Source organism: Sprattus sprattus (assembly GCF_963457725.1).
Source record: "Sprattus sprattus genome assembly, chromosome: 10".
NCBI classification, from domain to species: Eukaryota; Metazoa; Chordata; class Actinopteri; order Clupeiformes; family Clupeidae; genus Sprattus; species Sprattus sprattus.
This window is the reverse complement of record NC_137908.1, coordinates 31,706,183-31,728,625: the sequence shown is the minus strand read 5'-3', so window position 1 is coordinate 31,728,625 and position 22,443 is coordinate 31,706,183. Positions and strand designations below refer to the sequence as shown.

Below are 22,443 nucleotides of genomic sequence, written 5' to 3'. Positions count from 1 at the left end.
TGCCGGAGGCTAAGGCTGGACTGTGAAAAAAAGAGTATTCAATTGGGTCAACACTCAATCTACCACAGGAAATGCCATTTCCAAAGGGTTATTGGTGCATCTTGTGGGCTAAGAATGCCACCGTGAGGTTCATTTGAACTCAAACCACAGAATATGCAAACATGTTTTTGGTGAGGCCTCGTCTGTCTTACATTGTTCAACTCACACAAAACATCTCTCATTGCTTCATACTGCTGTTCACAAATGATCACTACAGGAGGTCATTCCATGATGGGGTAGTCAAAAAAACACTATTCCTTCTCCTAAAGCTTACGACTCATATTGAAGTCAGTTGGGGGAATAGCTCAATCTGAAACCCTTCTGAAATGGAACCACTACATTTGTACTTTTTTACAACTAAGTGGATGCCTATATTAGTACCCCATTTGCAGCTTGCTTTTAGCATACAGTAGGTAGCAGTCCTACTGGTAACTGCTTCAGTATTTGCTACTGAAATGAATTGTGTTCCTGCGCTTTTGAGTTCCTCCAGATGGACATTGCAGCTATTCTACAACACCTTTCTATCAACACAAGTATGCCGTGCTCGAGCCAACGTGGTAGGGCACAATAAAGTCATGCAGCTTATAAATGTTGCTCTGAACAGAAAACTATGACTTTCCCTGCACTCACCCGTCCCCCTCCCCCCTACCCGCGTAAAAAATAATTTACGTCTCAGTCGATGGAATTAAGCGACAGTGAGTGGAATGGCTTTCGAGTTTGAATGGATACTAATGAAAGCACCTGCTCTCCGCAGGCTGCCAGTCACCGCATTTTCAACAGCGGGAGCTCATTTCAGGCGGCCGACCACAACAATGGTCCACACTCACTCTCACCACTCTACCACCACCCCCTCCCTCCCAACACACCCACACACACACACTCCTCGGCTGCCACACCTGAACATTGTCACAATTCATTTACTGACAGAAAGTGATGATGCAGTTATTGCTATAGAGATGCAGTGACCTGAAGTGCAAGCTGGGTGGCCATAACTTAATTATGCTTATTAGCGGTTGTCACTGTCCGTTTCTCTCTTAATCATGGATCAGATGCAACAGACTGGCTGAAGCTCTCTGACATGCTGCATGCGTCGTCTGGAAAAGAACAGCGTGAATGCTTCTCTCCAGCCCCCCCCCCCCCCTCCCCCTCCCCTTTTCCAAGGTGTGGACTGTTTCACACATGGCAGAAATCTTTCAGAAGACACACATCCAATGGCTGTCTATATATAGCATCAGCCTTTGATGTAGAGTCCCCAGGGCTCTGAATTCTATAGTCTTCACACATACGTGTCATATTCACTAAGACACCACTCTTCTTTCACATAAGCTTATTGCTGATGTCTTAAGAGGGCTGGGTATATTGAGGCTGTTATTAGAGGTGTGTGTTGAAGGGTGAGGAGGGGGAGGGACGGGGGGCAGTGAGGAAAACATTTAAAACATTAAGGATAAGCCTTGAAATGATGACACTGACAAAGAGTAGATGAGATTAGAGCAGAAACAGCCGAGGTTTTTGAAGTTCACCAAGATATGAAACGCTGCTTTTCATGCCGCTGCCCTTGAAGCACATGTTTAGCTTGAGGAAACAGTGTGGATCCATAAACTATCATTATGTGACATAAAAGAGGTAAATGTTTGTGATGTTTTTTCTTTGTGTGATCAGAGCGCACATATTTATGTGCTTGTGTACTTCAAGGTCTCTTAGAGTGAATAACAATTGTGGTCGTTCATGCTTTCATTTTGGTATTAACATACAACACTGGGCCAGTATAGTACTTTAGAACCTTGATGATCCGAGGTCGAAACGTAGCTTAAAAAGCAGCCCATAACTGCAGCGACAATCTCCTGTGCGCTCAGAGAGCTGATCTTGTTGGTGCGTTCAATGTCTGCATAATATATCTCTCACAGGTTTGCTAGGCTTGTAGAGTATATGTGTAACGCCACGATGAAGGATTAAAGGCACATTGTTGGGCTTAGGGGAATGGGAAGAACCCGTCCTGGAGAGCAGTCTCTTTCCGGAACACTGTCAGGTTTTGTTTACACTGTTCGGAGTTTGCTGCGAAGCACAGGGTGACACCAGCAGCCCGGTCAGGTCTCCATGGAGGCATTACAAGTTTGGAGTTGACAAAGTGTTCTCCAAACTAACTCAATTCACTTTCCGAAGTGCACTGAGGCCATGTCAGCAATTTTAGGTGGAGGAACAATGTAGGACTCCATAATTAGAGACATGCTCATTCATTTTTGGCCCCCATTAAGACTTCTTAAACCCAAGAGGAAAAAGAAACGAGTGCCACTAACCTCTTATTAATCTCAGCATACATTTATCCTTTTTCTTTCTCTCTCTCTATATACCTCTCGCTCATCAATTTCTCAACCCCCCCCCCCCCCCCCCCTATCCAGGTACCCCTCCAACCCCCACGTCTCCTCCATCTTACAGCCATCAGTTCCGAGGCCCTCTCTGCAGTTGCCTTACTACATTCAGATGCTACCTTAAATTCTCAAACCCTTCCGTGACATTTTTGTGTCCGTAATTATAAGTGCTTTATTCCACATTGGCTCTCTGATGAGGTTCTTTCAGAAGAGAAGGAGTGGAATTATTGGCAAGATGGAGGAGAAAAAAAGATTCAATCTTGTCTAATTCCCCGGCATATGAGTGAGACACATCCGAGTTCAAAGGACTCTGACTCGTTTGAGGATGACTGACAGCTGCTGCCAAAAGACTTTTGAGAGGATCTACTTCAGACTAGCTCTCATTAAAATGGCCTGTTATTATTAACATCGTGTGTATGCATGCCCCTCATGCGTGCCTCATTTGTTAAGTATAATGCATACAAGCTAATGAGGGAGCTGCATCAGATAAATAGGGGAGTTTAGTTGATGCACATTCATGGATATCTTCCGAAATTGTCTGGTCAGTTGTGCTATAATTCTGCCGATTTCTAAACCTTTAAGTTATACATTTGCAAAATATATTTATTTGCATATAAATTATAATTCTGATGTTAAGTATGAATACTTTGCTGCTGTCTGGACAAACTGTGGAAGAGTGCAAACATTTGCAATGTCCATTCAGCCTGCAGAATCACATTCTTCGGGCAGTATTCATTTGCAAATGCACCTCACAATGCATTTACGATGTATAACCTGCGTCAAAATCCGACAGATGGTGAAAAGTACAAACCGAACTGCCCCCAACCCACCCCGCTCCCTCCTTTTCAGTTGCTCAGCACTTGTGTGTGGTAACATGCTAATACACGGTGTACCTGTGAGCACGGAAAACAGGTGTTCCGTGAATTACTTTATCTCAGTCTTCGGGGGAACTTGGAAGTAATGACTGTCAGTGAACATGGGGTAGCCCGCCTTCGTGGGCTGCCAGCTCTGCCACGCCCTGCAAAGCCATCTCACACCTCCACCATCAGCCACCCTGAGACGGACACCTGAATGAACGTCTGAGCCGGGCGGGGCGGGGAGCGCGGAAATCATTTTCACCTCGTGGCTCCGGCGTGCTGGGGCATTAATTGCCAGAGACCGGGGCCTGAACGGCTCAGGAATATATTACCGGGCCGCCCGCTGAGCGTGATTAATGACGGAGAACAGCCAGGCGATGGGCCGCTCAAACTTCATGCCACGGCCACAGGGGCTGCACTCCGTCACACTCAGTAGTGTGTGTGTGTGTGTGTGTGTGTTATCGTGTCCCTAGCATACCCCCCCACAACAGCATCGTCTGAAAGAGAAAGAATAAGAAGGAGAGCCTAGATGCCTATTGTGATGTCTTTGTCCTCTGTGCCAAAGCATGTAATTGAATGGCGATTTAGAATTAAATTGGATACTACCACTGTTTTTCCATTGTATGTGTATGGGTGAATGGGTCATTGGAAGTGTATTTTCATCTCTGACTCACCGTGGGTGCAGGCTTGCCTCCCTTGGCGGAGCATACCAACGTGAAGTTCTGCGCCTGGTAGCGGCTGAAAGGGGCTGGAGTGTTTTCCGCCACCACGGAGATGTTGTTCGGGGGTGCTGGAGGAGGGCGCGTGGGAGAGCCGCCGATATAAAAAGACAAAGAAAAACACATTAGAAACAAGAAAATAATCCGGCACATTTCGAAGCATGGTTACCAACCAGCTTTTTCATTCCTCCCTCATGTCTTAGTGTGGACCCGTAAACACAGAAAGAAAAATTCACACCAAGCCCCCCCGCCCGCCTCTCTCTATCTCTCCCCCTTGCTCTCCAGGCTGACTGCTATACAGACTGGTCTGGCTCTCTGTTCATCTGCCATGCTGTTTCATCTGAGCGGCGTCGACGGGTGAAGCATGGCAAGCAGGCTGCCGGCTTTGTTCTGCGCGGCACCGCCACCGATGGAGACGTAGATGGGAGTCAGAGAGGAGGCACGTGGCCCTGTGGAGAGCGCCGGCACTCGCTGCTCCACACGTGCCAATGGGCTGCTGCTGCTGCTGCTGCTCCCGGTGCTGGGGAATGGTAAAGCAACGCCGACCGCAGGCAGAGATAACAGAGATGAGACGACGGGAGAGGAAGAGCGGCGAGTGAGAGAGAGAGGGAGGATGAGAGGATGGGAGAGAGAGAGTGAAAGAAAGAGAAAGACAGAGAGAGAACGAGATTTCGGGAGAGGCCAAAGTTGCACAGCTGGGCAGGTCTGGGGGTTTCCCATGTCAGGGCCCTGACCTTTGACCCCCCTGCTGCGAGATGAAAGCAGAGGGGCGAGGAGGTGATTACGCTCTGGTGCTCTCAGTGCATGTGCACAGACTGCCCAACAGGCATTCTCAGCCAGCAGTTCAACAATAGTGGGCAAGCATGGAAGCTCTACTCCCTCGTGTGTAGGTTCGTAGGTGTGTAGGTGTGTGTATGTGTTTATGTGCGTGTGCATCTGTGTGTATCTTTGCATGCCTATGTATATGTGTGTGCATGTCTCTGCATGTATTCTTGTGTGTGTGTTTATGTTTGTGTGTGAGTGTGTGTGTGTGTGAGAGAGAGAGAGAGAAAGAGAAAGCGAGAGAGAAGAGAGAGAGAGAGAGAGATAGAGAGAGAGAGATAGAGAGAGTTAATCATTGTGTGTTTGCGTACGTGCCAGTTGTGGAGCTGGAGTGTGAAGCTTAGGCCCACACTATCTGGAGCTGCACACTAAACTCTCCCTGAGGAGTCCTACAGGCGTGTCAAGGTAGCCACACGACTATGAGGAGAGCAGTGGGTGGCAGCTCATGGAGAGAAGGAGAGGGAGAAGAAGAAGAAAAAGGCATTAAAACAGAAGGGAAAATGGAAATGGACTCTTCAGCTCATCAGGTACTTATCATGCCAGAGGAGAGGGAAGTGACGGAATTGAAAGTCCCAGCCAAACCTCTCTGCCTCCCACTAAATCCCTCCATCAGTCTCACACCTATTGCTGCAGCAGAGAGAGATAGAGAGAAGAAGAGAGTAAATCGGCAGGGAGAATTGTCGACCACAGGGAAGCAGATCGTGCACAAGTCGCGGACAGAGAGGGATGTGGCACCGGTGCTGCCGTCGCCATGGCGGCACCGGCATCCAAGCGTTGGTTGAAAGATTAAAACAAAAAACATCTCAGCGATTCATGACAACATCAATGGCTGTCGACGTAGGTAGGCACTGAGTATTTAAATAAAATTATCTAAATTATAACTCTAAATTACCACATAAAACGCGTCCTGTGAATTTGCCTTCTATTCGCTACGGGAGGGCTGGGGTCGGTGTGCTGGCATTTTGGGCTCCGTTTGGCTTTTGAATGACTGGGGATGAAAAGCGGAGACAGAAATCAGAGGAGTGGGTTAAAAGAGGTAACAGTGGCAGGAAAATGCCGTCGACATAAATCTCTGGATCGATCCCCTTCGCTTTAAAAAAAAAAAAAAAAAAAGAAACACCCTTTATCAGGGAAACTGCCAGGGGATAAGAGGCCTTTTCATGTGTCACTTTAACGTCTAAATCTATTTGCGCCTGCTGAGGAGCATGCAGTGGAGATTCATTGATTACAATGAGAACGGAGGAGGGAGAGAGAGAAAAATGGAAGCAAAAAAAACGAACAGTCTGACAGCCTGAACATTTTTGTTTCCTCACCTCTTAATTGCTTATTGATGGGTGGCGTATGGTGGGAAATTAACCCCCGGACACGTGATTAGCTGATGGGGGGCGGAACCTGATTCCTGTCCCAAATTGAAGTATGATTGGGCGTGAGAAGAACCCCTTGCCTATGACTGGAACGCATGCACATGGCCAAGCGGAGCAATATGGGACAGACAGGTGCTTAGCCCGCTGGACAGCTGCCTTCATAAACACACCAAACACTGCAAACGTTTGCCAGTCTTGATTTATAGGGAGTCTGCAGAGGTTTTTACAGCGAATGTTGTTTCGATCTCATAAGCATCAACATGATGGAAACATCTTTTCATATTACACCCCACCTTTCAGTATGCTAACGATGGCAAGACTTCAATGCAGGGCGCCATCCGCTTTAAATATACATGTGCATTCCACAAAAATTTCAAACTGTGTTTTTCCCCTCGGAAAAAGAACTGCAGGCATAAAAAAGTAATACCCTTAATGCACCTAAGTTACAGGGAAGTGTTCAAGAGTTTCTTCAGTGTTTTGGATCATCAGTGTCACAAATCAACAAATGAAAGAAGGGGGCTGTCACTTTTCTCTTTTATGGCTCTTTTCTTATCCTTGGTGGAGAAGCTATCTACTGAGGAATAGTCGCTGTCCTTGGCTTGAGTCTCTCTTGATGTTAATTCGTAACTAAGACTGACAACTGTGTCGGAACAATATAACAGACTGGGCTTGATACACTGGGTTCGACCTGTTTGCCTTAATAAATGCCACAATGCTCCAGGCCAAACAGAAGTCAAAATAGCTGGTCAGGTCTTTAAACAGTTCAAGTATAATTCTGCTTGAGAGATAAATGCAAGCACTCATTTCAGCCATATACTGTATTTATTGGTGTCAATAATGCATGCACAACACAAAACCATACAAAACAAAACAGACAAATTAGATTAGATTAGATCATAAAAAGACCTGACCAAGCAGTTAATATCTCCTTCAAAAAGTATAATTTCAATGTATTTATAATTTACATAATTACAACAGTCAGTCATTTGCTACATTCCCAATTAAAATATCACATATATATCAGAAACTTAGGAAATGTTTCAGTGACAGTCGGCACAGATCTAGTATCCACCAGGATTTCAATTACAAGGACAGCAAACGGGTTGGAATGTGCAATAGTATAATAGACAGGCAAATCATCTTAGAGGGTTCAGCCGGACAACCTTGTGGGGGCCGCATCACTGACACAAACTGTATTTTATCAAGGGTATAATCCTCTGGAGCATTTAATTTTCTCTGAGAGAAGGCCAACAATTGCTTTTTCCTTCGGAGTTGATTTCATCAGGCCGCCATGCCACCCCTGCCTATAATTTGATGGACCTCTGTCTGTTTTTTCCCCCTGTTTTTTCTCTCCGCAGAATAGATAGACATCTCTCTTTAATGGAATGAGAAACACTGGGTCTGATTAAAGACGTAATGCCTCTAGGCTCGGCGGACCTTAAAGGAATACCATTTGCGAGTGTGACGCTTTACGTTATAACCCTTTTGTGGCAGTGGCATCGAGAGAAAATACTTAGTATCAATTTGAAATGAATGAAAAAAAAAATTGTGATGTATTGTGCTATCAGACATCAAGAGATAAATAAAAGTGACACTCAAAGAAAAGACTTAGTGCTTTAGATTCCACCAAATGAATCAGGGAGTTTATCAGCCAGCCTTCATTCTGAGACTCCAGTGTCTTGGCCTGCTACTGCCTTGTTTCGGCAGGCTAAAAGCCTCAGAAGTATTCAGTGAATTCAATGGGGGAATTTGAAACCAAAGAAACTGGAATAATCCTTGATGAAATATTTTAAATGATTAAAAAGCTGTGCCTGCCATGCTTGGCACACAACAATACCTCGTTTAATCCTTTTAAGGATTAAGATAGTTGCTCGATGTGATAAGATTTAAGCCTTTTATACTGCTTATAATTGCATTCCCAAAGTTTCTCACACCTTTTGCGTGATACTGTGGAATGATGAATTAGAAGAGAAGGTGCTGAGCCGACCAGTCACACCGCATTTGATATTTATTTTGTATTGACTACAGCTGTTGAGTCCCTCTTGTCTTTATTTGCTGTCGAGTTATGTGGTGTAAATTAAAAAACAGTTCCCTCCATTTTTGTTTAGTAGAGAGGTCAAAATCTAATTTGAAATGCCAACTCAACTAGCACGGCAGGCAATTGTGTAAACCGACGGCAATAAGTGGTTTAAAATGGACTGATTGAACCTCCACCCACAACAACCGTGATCTCTCTTGGTTTGGCATTCAGTTGTTTGTCAACCTCTATCTTAATAAACAAATTATAAACAATGTTAATATTTCCACAGTACTGCCACACTACAGAAGAAACCTTCCACATGTATCCAGCCCCAATTGCATTCTGTCAACTTTTTTTTTTCATTTCGTATCTCCTGGCTGTTTCTTTCTTTTTTCTCTTCATGAGGGAAAAGCATGTCACTGCTGTGAAAGTCTGAGGCTTTCATGTCCTTAAAGCTCTTCACCATCCGTGGCACCCAAACGTCGGAGAGCAGGGACTAAAAAAATGGGACGGCTTCTGCAAGCAAAGCCTCCTCTTCCAGGCTGTGACACCTATCTCTGGGAGTGAACGGCACACATCCGTTCAGAGCTGCACACAGAGGCCAGAGCAATGCTGGTCTGGGCATTGCTACAAACTGTGTATGTCCCAGCCAAGCCATGTCTACATCTAAGACCCACAAGCAGTACATGGCAAGCAATCCACGAGCTGTTTTAAAACAATCGCACCTTCTTGACCCTGGTGACCTTTGAAGTTACATCCATGCATCTGACAACATGAGGCTCATCACAAAAGAATAAACCAAGAGACCACACTGCATGAAATTCGGGATTTACGACAGTATTCGACCCTGTGTATTGCCGCAGAAGCCCACATTGGTGTGAAAGCCCCCCCACCCCTTCCCTTGACCAGGCCTAGGTTTTGTTATGTTAATTAAATTGACCTGGATTGAAAACAACCCCCCCCCACCCCCCCCCCCCCCCTGCCAGGGGAGGCACCCCGTCACTGCTTCACTGATTTAAAAAACCTGAAAGTCACAGGTTCGATCCCTACTAGTGGCAACCATGGCCCAAGTTGCTTAACGACTGTTAACGACTCTTAATGACTTATCAGAGTAAGCCTGACTCTGTATAATTACATGCCAGAAACGAATCTCAAGAACATTAAGGTGAAATAATAATATATAAGTTAGGAACATTACACATAGCCTAAGTTAAAACTTTTAAACACATACCACCATAAACATGTGAAATAATTCGACAAGAGACATTGAAAGACAGCTAACTCACTGCTTCGTCAAATAAGAGAGATCAACTATATATATATCTGGAACCACTTACAGATTCCGATTAGCTAAATTTGCGTCTGAATGGAAAGGTGTTATCTTTCCCCATCCCACCCATGCTGCTAAGCCATTTCTAGCATAACATGCGATCAACCGTGGAAAACAGAAGGCAGGCGATTTTTTTTATCAGTTCTCACCACACAAAATCGTCTCATCTTTGCTCCTTGAATGTCCAGTGGTGTAGTCCAGTGTATACGCAGGTATACCCACTTATTTTTCAGTCAGCATTGGGTATACCCACTTCTCAAAACAGGGTGTTTATCCTGTGTATTAAAACTTACTACGTGTTAAAAAAAGACTAGAAATTGAACGTTTATTATTCGAGTCTAAAGTTTCTAATGTTGCCTCGGGCGCCTTTACGTGAACATAATTAAAACGTCACATAAGTCCACTAAACAATTCCCAATTCGCACGCTCCAGTAACAGAAGAGAAATACGCCAGAGGGGGGAGGAATGATAAACCAGGTACTTGGTCGCACCGACGAGCTTGATACTTACCAGCAACGTGGCTAAGAGGTTAGACACAGGTATACAATACCATTAACCTGAAGAGGGCAAGTTCGAAGCTCGCAAAGCTCGCGCAAGATTTCAAAATCTACCTGAAAAGACCCAGGATAGATATTCACGAGTGGCCAACATGTCCCAAGTTGCGAAATGACTATCTCAATATCAGAGTAAGCCCGACTCTGTATAATTACATGCCAACAGTGAATCTCAAGAACATTACAGAGAGGAAGCTCGGGAATATAAGTGGAACAGCCTCCAAAGTACATTGCAAACCTCGAACTCTGAAAATGAAAGGCAGAGCATGAATCGTGACATCCACAGAATCAAAATCCTAAAGGCAGAACTCTGAAAACGGAAGGTGAATCAAGAAATGTGATAACCCTGGACCAAAACCCTAAAGACTTATTTTAAACTTAAATTATTTTTAACTTCGTTTTTATGGGGCAATAGCTGTAAATGGGAGGGGATACGTTTTGTCAGTTGAAAGCTGACCTTTAGACAGAATCTCATTCCGTCTCATCACAAGACGTTTTAATTAAATTCCTTGCCGTTTTCAACCAATGGCTGCAGCAGGGTGTGTGTGGCTAGACTGCTGACAGTCAATATGCTAATAAGAGCATTTCGCACCTCTGTCAGAGGGAGGTGAGAATGCTAAACACATCGGCCCCCCTCCACTCGCAGGTTCCTTCCCGGGAAATTCCGTCAGTATGCGGCAGACAGATATTTCGGGGGAATGTCCGCGATCAGCCAGGAATGGTGATCATTCGCGGCTGTATCACAGCGTATACGGGCCCGATAATCTTGCTTTTCGTGCAGTGCCAGGGTCCGGTTCTCTTCGACATAAAAGGAAGTTCTTTTGCTATGCTTCTTTGGCTACTCACTTTCAGATTCGATTTTAATGGCACAGACAGACAACATGAGAGAAAGAAAAGAAACATAAAGATGAATTCATTTCAAAGACAAGCACAAGCACATCCATGGCAAACAGTTCTGTTTACAGACCCCTGTTTACTCCCTAAACTAAGTGTTTTGGGGAGCACAACATGCTGTCCATACAGGCTCGAGACTTTTCTGATGGTGCATCAATGCAGGGCCATTAAGAGCATTTCAAACCCATCTGTAGCAACTCTGTCACCTTCCTTATCTCTTTTTAAGATTTCTTTTTGAGCTTTTTGCCTTTAATTGGATAGGACAGTGAAGAGAGACAGGAAGCAAGCTGGAGAGAGATTGGGAGTGGGATCGGGAAATGACCGCGAGTCAGACTCGAACCCAGGTCCCTGTGGGCGTCCAGGCCCATTCATGGTACGGGGCTGCAGCTTGTGCCACAGCTCCCCCACCTTCCTTATCTCCTGAAGAGGCCAGAGGTTAGGATTTTCACGCATTTACGTGGGACAATGACATCATCAGGTTGCGTGTATCCGTGCACAAGAACACCAGCCCCCGTATCGATTCAAATCTACTCACTTTCTACCACCGATTCAAATCGTTGCAGATACCGTATGCGGATAGAGAGTGTTCGTCTAAATGATAGGGCTATCTGTATTAGTTTCAGCTCGACCGCAGACAAACTCGACTCCGTGTAAACTAGGCTTTAGACCTAAACAACAATCATCACACACCAGCCTACAGACTACTCATCCTATATAATCCAATCTGCAAAGGTTATCTGTCCTCTATCCACCTCCCCTACACACACAAACACACACACTTAGCACTTCTGTCCTGAGAAAACCTCACGTCAAACCCTTCTTCCCCTCCACTTTTTTTCCTCTTTGGAAGTGGGTCAACCGTTTACGTTCCATCCTCCAGCGCGCTTTTCAGACCAATAAGATCAACTGTCGTGGCCCCTCCCCTCGTTCCCCCTCGTTTGGGCTCATCAAGCGCCATTACCCCCTCCTTTCATTAAAGGGGGGAGAGAATTTTTTTTTTACTGCAAATGGGATTTTCGAGTTGGAGGAGCAGGGCCACGTTTAGCAGTGCTCCTAGGAGACCCATCTCCCAGGTCGGGTAATTAAAGGCAGAGGACCAGAGGACCAGAGAGCCGGAGTGGATGGAGAGCGGCGCTTGAAGTAGTGATGGTGGTTGTTGGGGGGGAGGGGGGCTGGAGGCACCTTGTCACGGAGGAGCTCACCCTTGTGCTGGGGTGTTATTGAGATGTCACGGCGTTCTGCAGTGGAAAGGAAAAGCCACTCAGAAGTGGCCTCGGACAGCTACACTCGCACAGGGCAAAAACGAATTTGCGGATGGTAACCCTGTCTTATAAAAAAAGAGACGTTAACTTAGCTCAATTTCCACCCCCTCGTAAGATTGTTATCAGACATTACTCCTCAAAAGAGCCCTCTTCTGCACTCTGTGATAAAAAACTAAAAGCCTGCTTTTCTCCTATCCATCCATCTGGTGCTGTATGCATGCATGTCCTGGTGGGATGAACCAAATCTGAATAAATACATACAGAGTGCGTATAGAACACCTATATGATTTAACTTGCATATAAAACACTACGCCCACTCAGCATATTGCCATTTCTTTTACTTGGCCGTCTTCTTCATCATCTGCGGTTCACAGTTCACAGTGTCTCCTTATCCATTCTCTGCTAATGCGGGCTCACTGAGGGAACAACCCACTGGGACACGAGCATTTATGAGCCCAACAGAACGGCAGCATACATTATTCATGCCTGCGAATTACATAATGTCTTCTTCATTCTCCCACTTCTTGCTCTCGCTTTCGCCTCTCTCTCTCTCTCTCTCTCTGTCTGTTCTCCTCTCTCACTTTTGAAACACAGTGAATATGGTATCAACCTCTTGTCTGACAGAGAAAAGCTTTTTTTTGGGCACAGAAGAGAAAAGCAGATAAAAAGAAGAGGGGAACAGAGCAGACCTCTGTCTGCCTGACGTCTGCCAGATATCGGGGATCAGAAAGCTGTGCTAATGCTCCCCACAGATGCTATCATCAGGCTGCGGGTGCCAGCGTAGAGGCTTCAGCCTCACTTCTGTCCCATGGGGAGGATAGCGGAGTACACTTGCCGTGACGAGCACGGCGCATTCCGGAGTGTTCTCGACGCATTCCGGAGTGTTCTCGGCGCGTTCCGGAGTGTTCTTGGCACACGCTGGTGTCGTGAGAGCTCTGCTGCCTCAGGAGTGAGAGTGAGCGCTCAAGTGTGACGTGTCACCCGAGCCGATAATGGGTCTGATGGGTGAGACGCGACAAGGACAGATCATTGCTGTAATGAGGCATGATTTGACCGCCTCTGGACAACAGCACACGTGCTAATACTATTATTCATGTGCTCACCTCACTCACTCACTAAAATTCATGTAAAAGATAGGACAGATAGATAGGACTCCTCAAATACTCACTCATTCACTCACTCACTCACTCACCATATTGACAGGTGACACTATTCTCTTTATAACTCCATCACGCCTCCTACACTGTAAAAAAAAAAAAAACTAATTTTACAGTAAATAACTCAAAACTGATAATCTGTCATTAAATGTGTAGCTCATTATATTAAGGTGTATGTACATACTTACAATTTACCATGTTTCTATGTAAATTTACAGTGAATTCCTCAAAAATTCAGCATAAACATTTTTGCAAACCCATTTTCATTAACCTGTTAGAACCTTGATGTTTTTTGGCAAATTCTACCTAAAATTCCATGCCCAAATGTGAAGGCCTACTTTTGAGTCTTAGGCATAGCATGGTGGCACATTTCAATTTGATGTTACAGAGTACCCCTCAAGCTATGATAAAATACCTTTAGAGTACCATATATGTTATCTAAAATTTTAGAAAGATGTTGATAACCTTCCCAAAATGTAGGCGCTCCCTAATTTATTTTCTTTTACTTCTAGATTACTGTGGATGTAAGTGGGAAAATGAATTGAAAGGGCCAGTTTTGTCACATAATTGTGTGCCCCCAATGGTATGCCATCACCTGAACAAATTTGGAACTGATATCTCATCCCAATCAAAAGTTAGAAGATAAATAATCGGTGACCTCCCCATACTCTTCCGTGACTTTTGCTGCTTTCTGATTCTACCAGACTCTATTTCATCTTCTCGTCAACAAACCGTTGAAGCTCTTCCAATACTGCTGTTACCCCATAAAAACAATCTTTTTTGGGGCTGATTCTCTGTTTTATTTTTAGAAGCCATGATGATGTAGAATAAATGTTTTTCGTTGTACAACTGCATTTCGTATAGAACTGTCTAAAACTTGCTTGGCTAAACGGCAAAACAAATGCACGTGAATTACTAATTACATCCCACCTTCTCTGCACTTGGATATCTTTGCATCTCATTGGTCTACAGTCATGATTGACACACGTGTGGACTAGTCAAGGAAAGTATTAGTTTATGTTTTCCACGTACAGACTTAGCATAGTTTACCATAGCAAGCTTGGGCATATGATAACTGTAAAATAGTCTTGGGTGCGCGTGTTGTGTCAGACTGACAGGTCAGTCAACCTATGATATTAGTTAAAGTTTCGCGTATCTTGCTGGCTGATTGGGTTATCCTGATAAGCAAGGGGTCATTGAAGAGCTTAGATGATGGCCTTTCAACCATAGATATACACCTTTGCTTTTAACCGTGTACAACACAAGACTTGCCTGAACCGGAAGTAGTTTCCATTCCACACAAACCACTTATCCACAAGTATAGTGACCATTTATCCTAGGTTTGTCCCTTTGTTCAGTCACTTGGTTGTTGGCGTTGATTAGGGGTATTTTTGACGCTTGTTGTGTGAAAGAAATGTAATCCAACGAGGTCCGTGTAAATTTCCAAACTGTTCGATTTATTAACAAAAAAGGATGATACAACTTGTTGCAAAATAAATAAGTTTGAAGCACAGAGCAACGAGGCCTATCCCCGCCAAACACTATCACCGTTGCCAGATACCACAGCCCAAGGTCAAAAAGCTTTGTGCTCCCAATCAGCCGCGTCTACCACGGGTCACGCTCCTTTTTATCCTCCTTTTCACCTGTAGAGGGCACAAATCCTCGCAAAAATAGAAACATTAAAATAACATATAAAATGAATACCGAAATGGCTCCTACATAACCAGCCCCTAATTGTATTTGGTGAGCAAAACAATTACTAAATTAAATCAAAATAGGAGCCTTAAAATCATTACGTTTCTTTGCATCAAATCAAGCATATTACAGAAAAGATAGATAGTACTACGCCATTGTCTGTAATCTTCAACCTTTGTCTTCATCTCCCTCTAGTATCACACTGAGCTTTGTGATGGGTCTCTTTAAGATGCTGCTTTGGGTCTTGATTGTCACGGTGCGCACAAACCCTTTCTGGTCAGGGAAAACTTCAATTACTTTTCCTACAACCCAGGAGCCTCGTGGTGCAGTTGGATCCAACACCAAAGCAACATCTCCGCACTGGAAGTTCCTCCTTTTGGTGTTCCACTTTTGGCGCTCTTGGAGTAGTGGTAGATATTCTAGTGTCCAACGTCTCCAGAAGAGGTTGGCCAAGTATTGAATCTGCCTCCAGCGTCGTCTGGTGTAGAGGTCAGTCTTATCAAATGTACCTGGTGGGAGAGTTGGCTCTGCCTTGAGCAGTAAGAGATCATTTGGTGTGAGAGGATGCAAGTCTTGAGGGTCAGTGGTGACCGTTGTGAGGGGCCGACTGTTCAAGATTGCTTCCACTTCACACAATACAGTCTGGAGTCCCTCCTCATCGATGCTCTGCTGTTTAAGAACAGAAAAGAGGACTTGTCTGATTGACTTATCAGCCTTTCCCATATGCCTCCATGATGGGATGCGCCTGGTGGGTTAAATGTCCACTCTATGCCTTGTTCTAGGAGTGTTTTTTGTATCTTGTCCTGGTTTGCTGTAGACAATGCTCTCTGCAGTTCTTTCTTTGCACCAACAAAGTTGGTTCCATTGTCCGAGCGTATGTGTTTCACTTGCCCCCTCCTACAAATAAAACGTCTCAGAGCATTGATACAGGCATTGGTATCTAAGGAGCTGGCAACTTCAATGTGAACTGGTCATGCAAGTGAATAACACCCCATATCTTTTCACCAGTGTTCTCCCTCTCTTGACTTCGAAAGGACCAAAGTAGTCCAATCCAGTGTTGGTAAACGGAGGTAAATCAGGTTGAAGTCTTTCCTTTGACAAGTCAGACATTTTTTGTTCTCCAACTTGAGCTCTGTGTCGTCTGCACACCACACATCGGGTCAGAATTTTTCTGGCTGCTGAATTTGCATTGACAATCCAATATTTTCTCCGCAGTTCAGACAGCATGTGGTTTCTTCCACCATGACCTGTTATCTTATGCATGTACTGTAAAATCAGTGTGGATACATGTGAGTCTTTTGGGATTATGGCAGGACATTTTCTTTCTTCTCCTGTGGTTATTTTGTTCAACCTGCCTCCCACTCTTAGTATTCCATCCTTCACATATGGGTCAAGTTTGTACAGTACACTTTTCCTCTTTATTTCAGGAGTCTTTGTGGTAAGCATTTCCTTTTCACTTGGAAAGAACTGAGATTGGGTAAATTGAACAATGGCAATTTCAGCTTTCTTTAAATCTTCAAGACTCATCTGCTGGCCACTCAGTGGGTAAGCAGGCATGTCCTTTGTCTTACTTCTGGTAATCACTTTGTGTTCACCCAGTTTTCTTTTTTGCACCAGTCTTTTTCAAGTGTCCTTTAGCTTCAGAAACCATGCAACTGCAAGCTGAAGTTTTGTCCAGTCAGAAAAGTGAGTCATCAGTCTTTGTGTTGCGTTTTCTTCCTTTGCACAGATTGCATTCACTGTGTGCATTCTTTTTAGCTCTGGGTCATCCAGTGCAAGTGAACTGGTTACTTGGAAGCTGACAGGCCCTTGCTGTTGCTCCTGTTTCTCTTTCCATAAAATGTCTGGACCATAAAGCCACTTTTTGTTGCTCGTAAGTTTGGCTGCATTTTGGCCTCTTGTTGCATCATCAGCGGGGTTGGATTTGGGCTCAACGTAATTCCACTGTGATAACTCTGTTGCATCTCTTATTGCTGCAACTCGATTGGCCACAAATGTTTTGTATCGGGAGTGTTCGTTTGCTATGTACTTTAGTACTGATTGGCTGTCTGTCCAGAACAAGGAATGGTCTAAATGCAGCTGCTAACTGGATCTTAGCAGCTTGTCCACTTTTACAGCTAAAACTGCGGCAGCAAGTTCCAGCCTGGGGATTGTCATTCCCTTGAGAGGAGTCACGCGTCCTTTTCCCATGACAAAGGTGACATGGACAATGTTGTGGCAACTCACAAGCCTTACGTAACTTACAGTTCCATAGCCTTGGTCGCTTGCATCTGCAAAGTGATGTAATTGTGCATGTATGACTGATCCAAATCCTTCAGGTTTAAAGCATCGTGGCACCTTGAAGTCTGAGATTCTAGACAAGTCAGCTGCCCATTTCGACCACTGCTCACGGTGGGGGTACTTCTGCATCCCAACCTAGATTCCTCTTACAGAGCTCCTGTAGCAAGAATTTGGCTGTTAGTGTAAAAGGGGTCAGGAAGCCAAGGGGGTCGTAGATTGAACAGACCATTGACAACATTCCTCTTCTGGTGAGTGGCTGTCGTTTTGGCTGAACGTTGAAGGTAAAGTTGTCACTCTCGATACACCATTGTAGAGCTAAGGCCCTTTATGTTGGAAGTTTGTCTTTGTCGAGGTCGAGATCCATCATCTCTTTGGCTCTATCCTCCACGTGAATGAAAGACAACACCTCCCTGCTGTTTGTAGCCCACTTCGAAAGGTGAAAGCCTCCTCTTTGGCAGACGTCTGTGATGTCGGTGATGAGTTGCATTGCCTCCTGGGCCGTGGGCACTGATTTCAAAAGATCATCGACATAAAAGTTGTGCAGAACTGTATCTGTTACCTCAGGCCTGAAATGCTCTCTGTTGTCCTTAGCTGTTCTCCTGAGTGCATAGCTTGCACAGCTGGGGGAAGATGTTGCCCCGAAGAGGTGGACAGTCATTCTGTGTTCCAAAGGAGGTTGTGATATGTCTCCGGCTGGCCACCACAGAAACCTGAGGAAGTCAGCATCACTGTCCGAGACATTCACTTGATGGAACATGGCAGTGATATCCGCCATCAGTCCTATTGGCTCCTGACGGAATCTGTTGAGCACATCTATAAGACTGTTGGTTAACTCAGGCCCCTTGAGTAATTCTGCATTAAATGCTTTTCCACAGAAGGATGCTCCACAATCAAACACAACTCTTAATTTTCCTTTCTTTGGTTGGTAAACCCCATGATGAGGCAGGTACCACACCTTTTTATCCAATCTAGTCAGTTGCCCCTCTGGCACAATTTCTGCATATCCTTTGCTGATCGTGTCAGTCATGAATGCAGTGTATTCTGTTTTGAATGACTGGTTCCTATTAAATTTCCTTTTCAGGCTTTGAAGTCGTTGCTCTGCAAGGCTACGGTTATTAGGCAATGTGGCATGATCCTTTCTAAATGGTAACTTTAGACTGTAATGTCCGTCCACAATTTTGGCAGATTCATCTGCGATTTTCAGAAATTGTTTGTCTTCAATGGACATTTCCTTCACCTCTTCACACAAATTCTCACTGAAGTCAGTATTGAACTGAGCAATCAGCATCTCCTGCAGGTTATGAACTGAAATTCGGTTGACAGTATGAGACTGAATTTCATTGTTAGATCCTGTCCCTACTGGGCCATTCACTACCCATCCAAGAAGTGTTTTTATTGCATATGGGCCGTCTCCTTCACTGTTTACGATTTGCCATGGCTCTATTGCTTTGGGTGCATTTGTGCCTATCAGCAATTCAATACCTGCATCAATGGTGGAAAGTTTGACATCTTTAAGATAAGGCCACTTTGATAGAGACTTCTGGTTGGGTATGTTACTCTTTGTTACAGGAATCTTTGTTTGTGTGTATGTCTCTGGCAGAGTTATGAACCTGTTGTCATGAAGTCCACTTACTTCCAGTCCTGTGATGATGTTAGTAGACATCATTTTCTCCTGGCCCATAGTGCGCAGCATGATGCTTGTTCTTTTTCCTTGTACATTTAGCTGACGCATTAATCTCTCAGTACAAAAGGTGGCAGAGCTGCCGGGGTCAAGAAATGCATAAGCTTGAATAACTTTGCTGCCCTTGTTTGATTTTACCTTTACGGGTACGATGGACATCAGACACCGTTCTTCACCGGCCCCAGTTTGACTGCATGTTTCGAGGGACACAAGGCCTGTGTTCTTCACCCTGTTGGGTTCCCTGGCTGTTTCCTTATGCGTTTCCTGTTTTCCAGCTCCTTTGTCCTGCTCCACTTGTCCTATGTGCAGTACAGTAGGATGTGCCCTCTTGCAAATGGTGCATGACTGACGCTAGTCACAGTCCTTGCTCATATGGCCTGTTAAGAGACATGCAAAACAGATACCTCTTTCTTTCAAGAATACAATCTTGTCAGTGTGACATTTCTTTTTAAACCAAGAACAGCTTGCCAGTAGATGTTCTCCCGAGCAAAACAGACAGAATGGCCTATGTTGAACCGGTGAGGCGCTATTCCTCTGTTTGGGATAAGTGAGGATAACATCAATGGTTGCTGCATTGGTTGTGAAGCCCTTGTCACTGAATTTGGATTTCCTGGCGCTTGAGTGTATGGGCCTTGGACCTTGTGCTTTTGGTGAGGGATCTTGTATATCGCCAAAGACAGGATCTGTCAAGATTTTGACTTGTCTCTCGATAAACTCAACTAAGGTTCCGAATGTGGCTCTGTGGTTTGTAGTTTCTTGAAACTTGCATACTTCCACTCTCCATCCCCCTCTCAACTTGTAGGGCAATTTGCTGACTAACAACTTCAAATAAGAGGCCAGATTTAATTCATCCATGTAGGCAATTTCATTCATACCATTCAAGCAACCTCTGAGGTACAGAGCATAGGATTTCAGTGTTTGAGAATCTTCAGATCGAATGGAGGGCCATGTCAATGCCTTTTTAATATATGCATTGGAGACTATAAACTCGTTTCCAAAGTGCTCTTGGAGCAATTCTTTGGCTCTTGCAAATCCTATATTTGTGTTTAAGAAGAGACATGTCTTAACTAGCTCTCTGGCTTGTCCAGATGTATATTGCTCTAGATAATACAATTTGTCCTTTGCATTGTCAATTTTGCTCTCTATAATATGTTCAAATGAACTGATAAAGGATCTGTAGTCAATTGGATCATTACTAAAAACCTTCATCTCCTTTCGTGGCAAGAATGTTTTGTCCTGTTGCCTAATCAAAGATGCTGTGATGTCATTTTGCCTCTGCAGAATTTCATAGACAGCAGTGTCTTGTTCTCCAGGAGAGGTCCGAGGTGCATTTCCTTGGGACTGTCGTCCTGACGTCCGGACCTATGGCGTGAAGGCTCATAAGTATGGCTTAGGAGTTGTGGCTGAGTCTGTCGTTGACTTGGCTGGGCAGTGGATCTGTACAGAGATGGATCTGGCCAGACAGGGGGCCGCACGGATGGAAGGAAATACGGCTCTTTGCTGGCATGAAGTTGCATTGGTTGAGGGGGGAGGGCATGTGATTTAAGTCTAACACTCACATCTTGCTTTCCTTTGCTATGCCCCTGTAGTTTGAGTGTTTTCTCCAAATGCTCATTCATTCCATCTCTCTGTGAAACACTGCTTTTTCGATCGCTTAATACATCAAGTTTGGCATTAGCTTCATCTAATTCGCTTTGGACAGCTAACATTTCCTTTTGTTTTCTCAATTTTTCTTGTCCTTCAGCCAATCCTTTCAATTCAATTGCTTGTCTTTGGGCTAATTCTGCTTGTCTTTGCGCTAATTCTGCTTCATCGCTCTCTATGGCGTGCTTTTCTTTAAGAGCCGCCAATCTAACTTCTAGCGCAGCCTTCTGCGCTGCTGCGCGACTCAATGCTGAGGAGGTTGAAGATACCTTTGATCCCACATCGTCTGCTTTCCTTGCATGAGTTGCAGAAACACTGTCCTCAGGTCTTAATTCCTTATCATCGTCATCATTATCATCACACTGTTTGTGTTCGACTAGCCATGCATTCGCCTCCAACAAGAACGATGTATTAATCTCTCCTTTAGGTTGATACCACAATACGTCATCAGATTCGCGTTCCTTTTCTGCCAATACATGCAGATAATCGTTGTGACTAGCTTCAAATTCACCCAATAAATCATCATATTGTGCTACATTTTCCATTACTTGTTCTACATTTGACGGAACAGTCATCAATTTTTTAATAAAGTTCATCTTGCGTGTAAGCATTCCAAGTTTTATCTTTCTCGCTTTACGCAAATCTTTTGCGGTTTCATTTTCATCCAACTCAGTTGGCACATTTGTGTCTTCTGGCTTACTGTTTTTATCAGCCATTGTGTAACAAAAAGGGAATAATCTTCACAAAAAATCAAAGTATCCTTTCCAAAAATGTTTATGCTCAGTTGCAATTAATCAATCCAGCAAGGTGGCAAATGCGTGCATAAATCAACAAGCAGCGCTTAACTTTCCTCTAGTAACTTAAAGTCTGACCAAACTTGATCTAAAGGCAATCCAAAATTCGAACAAAAATATGATCTAACTAATAAATCCAATCTTAGGCTCCTAGAGCTCTCTGTCCATGAATATTTTAAACGTTTTAAAGTTCAGAGGCCTACCGCACTTTCGGGCTTTGTTTGCAGCGGATTTCCTTTGTTCCTTTGCGGCCTGTTCCTGGCGTGGCTTTGGAAATCCAATCCTCGTCGTAATCCACAGGGTTATCCAGATCCAAAAGCGAGCTTTTTGACTAATATAGTGACCATTTATCCTAGGTTTGTCCCTTTGTTCAGTCACTTGGTTGTTGGCGTTGATTAGGGGTATTTTTGACGCTTGTTGTGTGAAAGAAATGTAATCCAACGAGGTCCGTGTAAATTTCCAAACTGTTCGATTTATTAACAAAAAAGGATGATACAACTTGTTGCAAAATAAATAAGTTTGAAGCACAGAGCAACGAGGCCTATCCCCGCCAAACACTATCACCGTTGCCAGATACCACAGCCCAAGGTCAAAAAGCTTTGTGCTCCCAATCAGCCGCGTCTACCACGGGTCACGCTCCTATTTATCCTCCTTTTCACCTGTAGAGGGCACAAATCCTCGCAAAAATAGAAACATTAAAATAACATATAAAATGAAAACCGAAATGGCTCCTACAACAAGATTTTGGAGTGTCTGTGGGATTTGGTGCCTATTTAGCGACACGATTTTTGTACAGACCTCACTTTGTTCATTCGGTTAAAATCAAGCCACCCCTGAACTAATCACCACTATACATATTTGGGACACATTCTAACGGCATCGGCAAGCCTGGTCTAGTCACACAAGAGCATTGTCCAAATTCCCTAATGCTAAATGGGCACTAAATCCAACAGACCCATTCCAAA

The 22,443-nt window shown here is 44.3% G+C and overlaps 1 protein-coding gene across 1 annotated transcript in view; it reads right to left on the bottom strand.

Moving 5' to 3' along the window:
- The window catches only part of igsf21a (immunoglobin superfamily, member 21a), a gene marked incomplete at both ends in the record, with an annotated part of 223,211 nt that overhangs the window by 23,275 nt on the left and 177,493 nt on the right, over positions 1 to 22,443 (bottom strand). Inside the window, one exon of the mRNA XM_080846672.1 lies at positions 3,937 to 4,052. Within this exon, the coding sequence (XP_080702798.1) occupies positions 3,937 to 4,052 (116 nt within the window). The remainder of the gene's footprint in view (positions 1 to 3,936; positions 4,053 to 22,443) is intronic.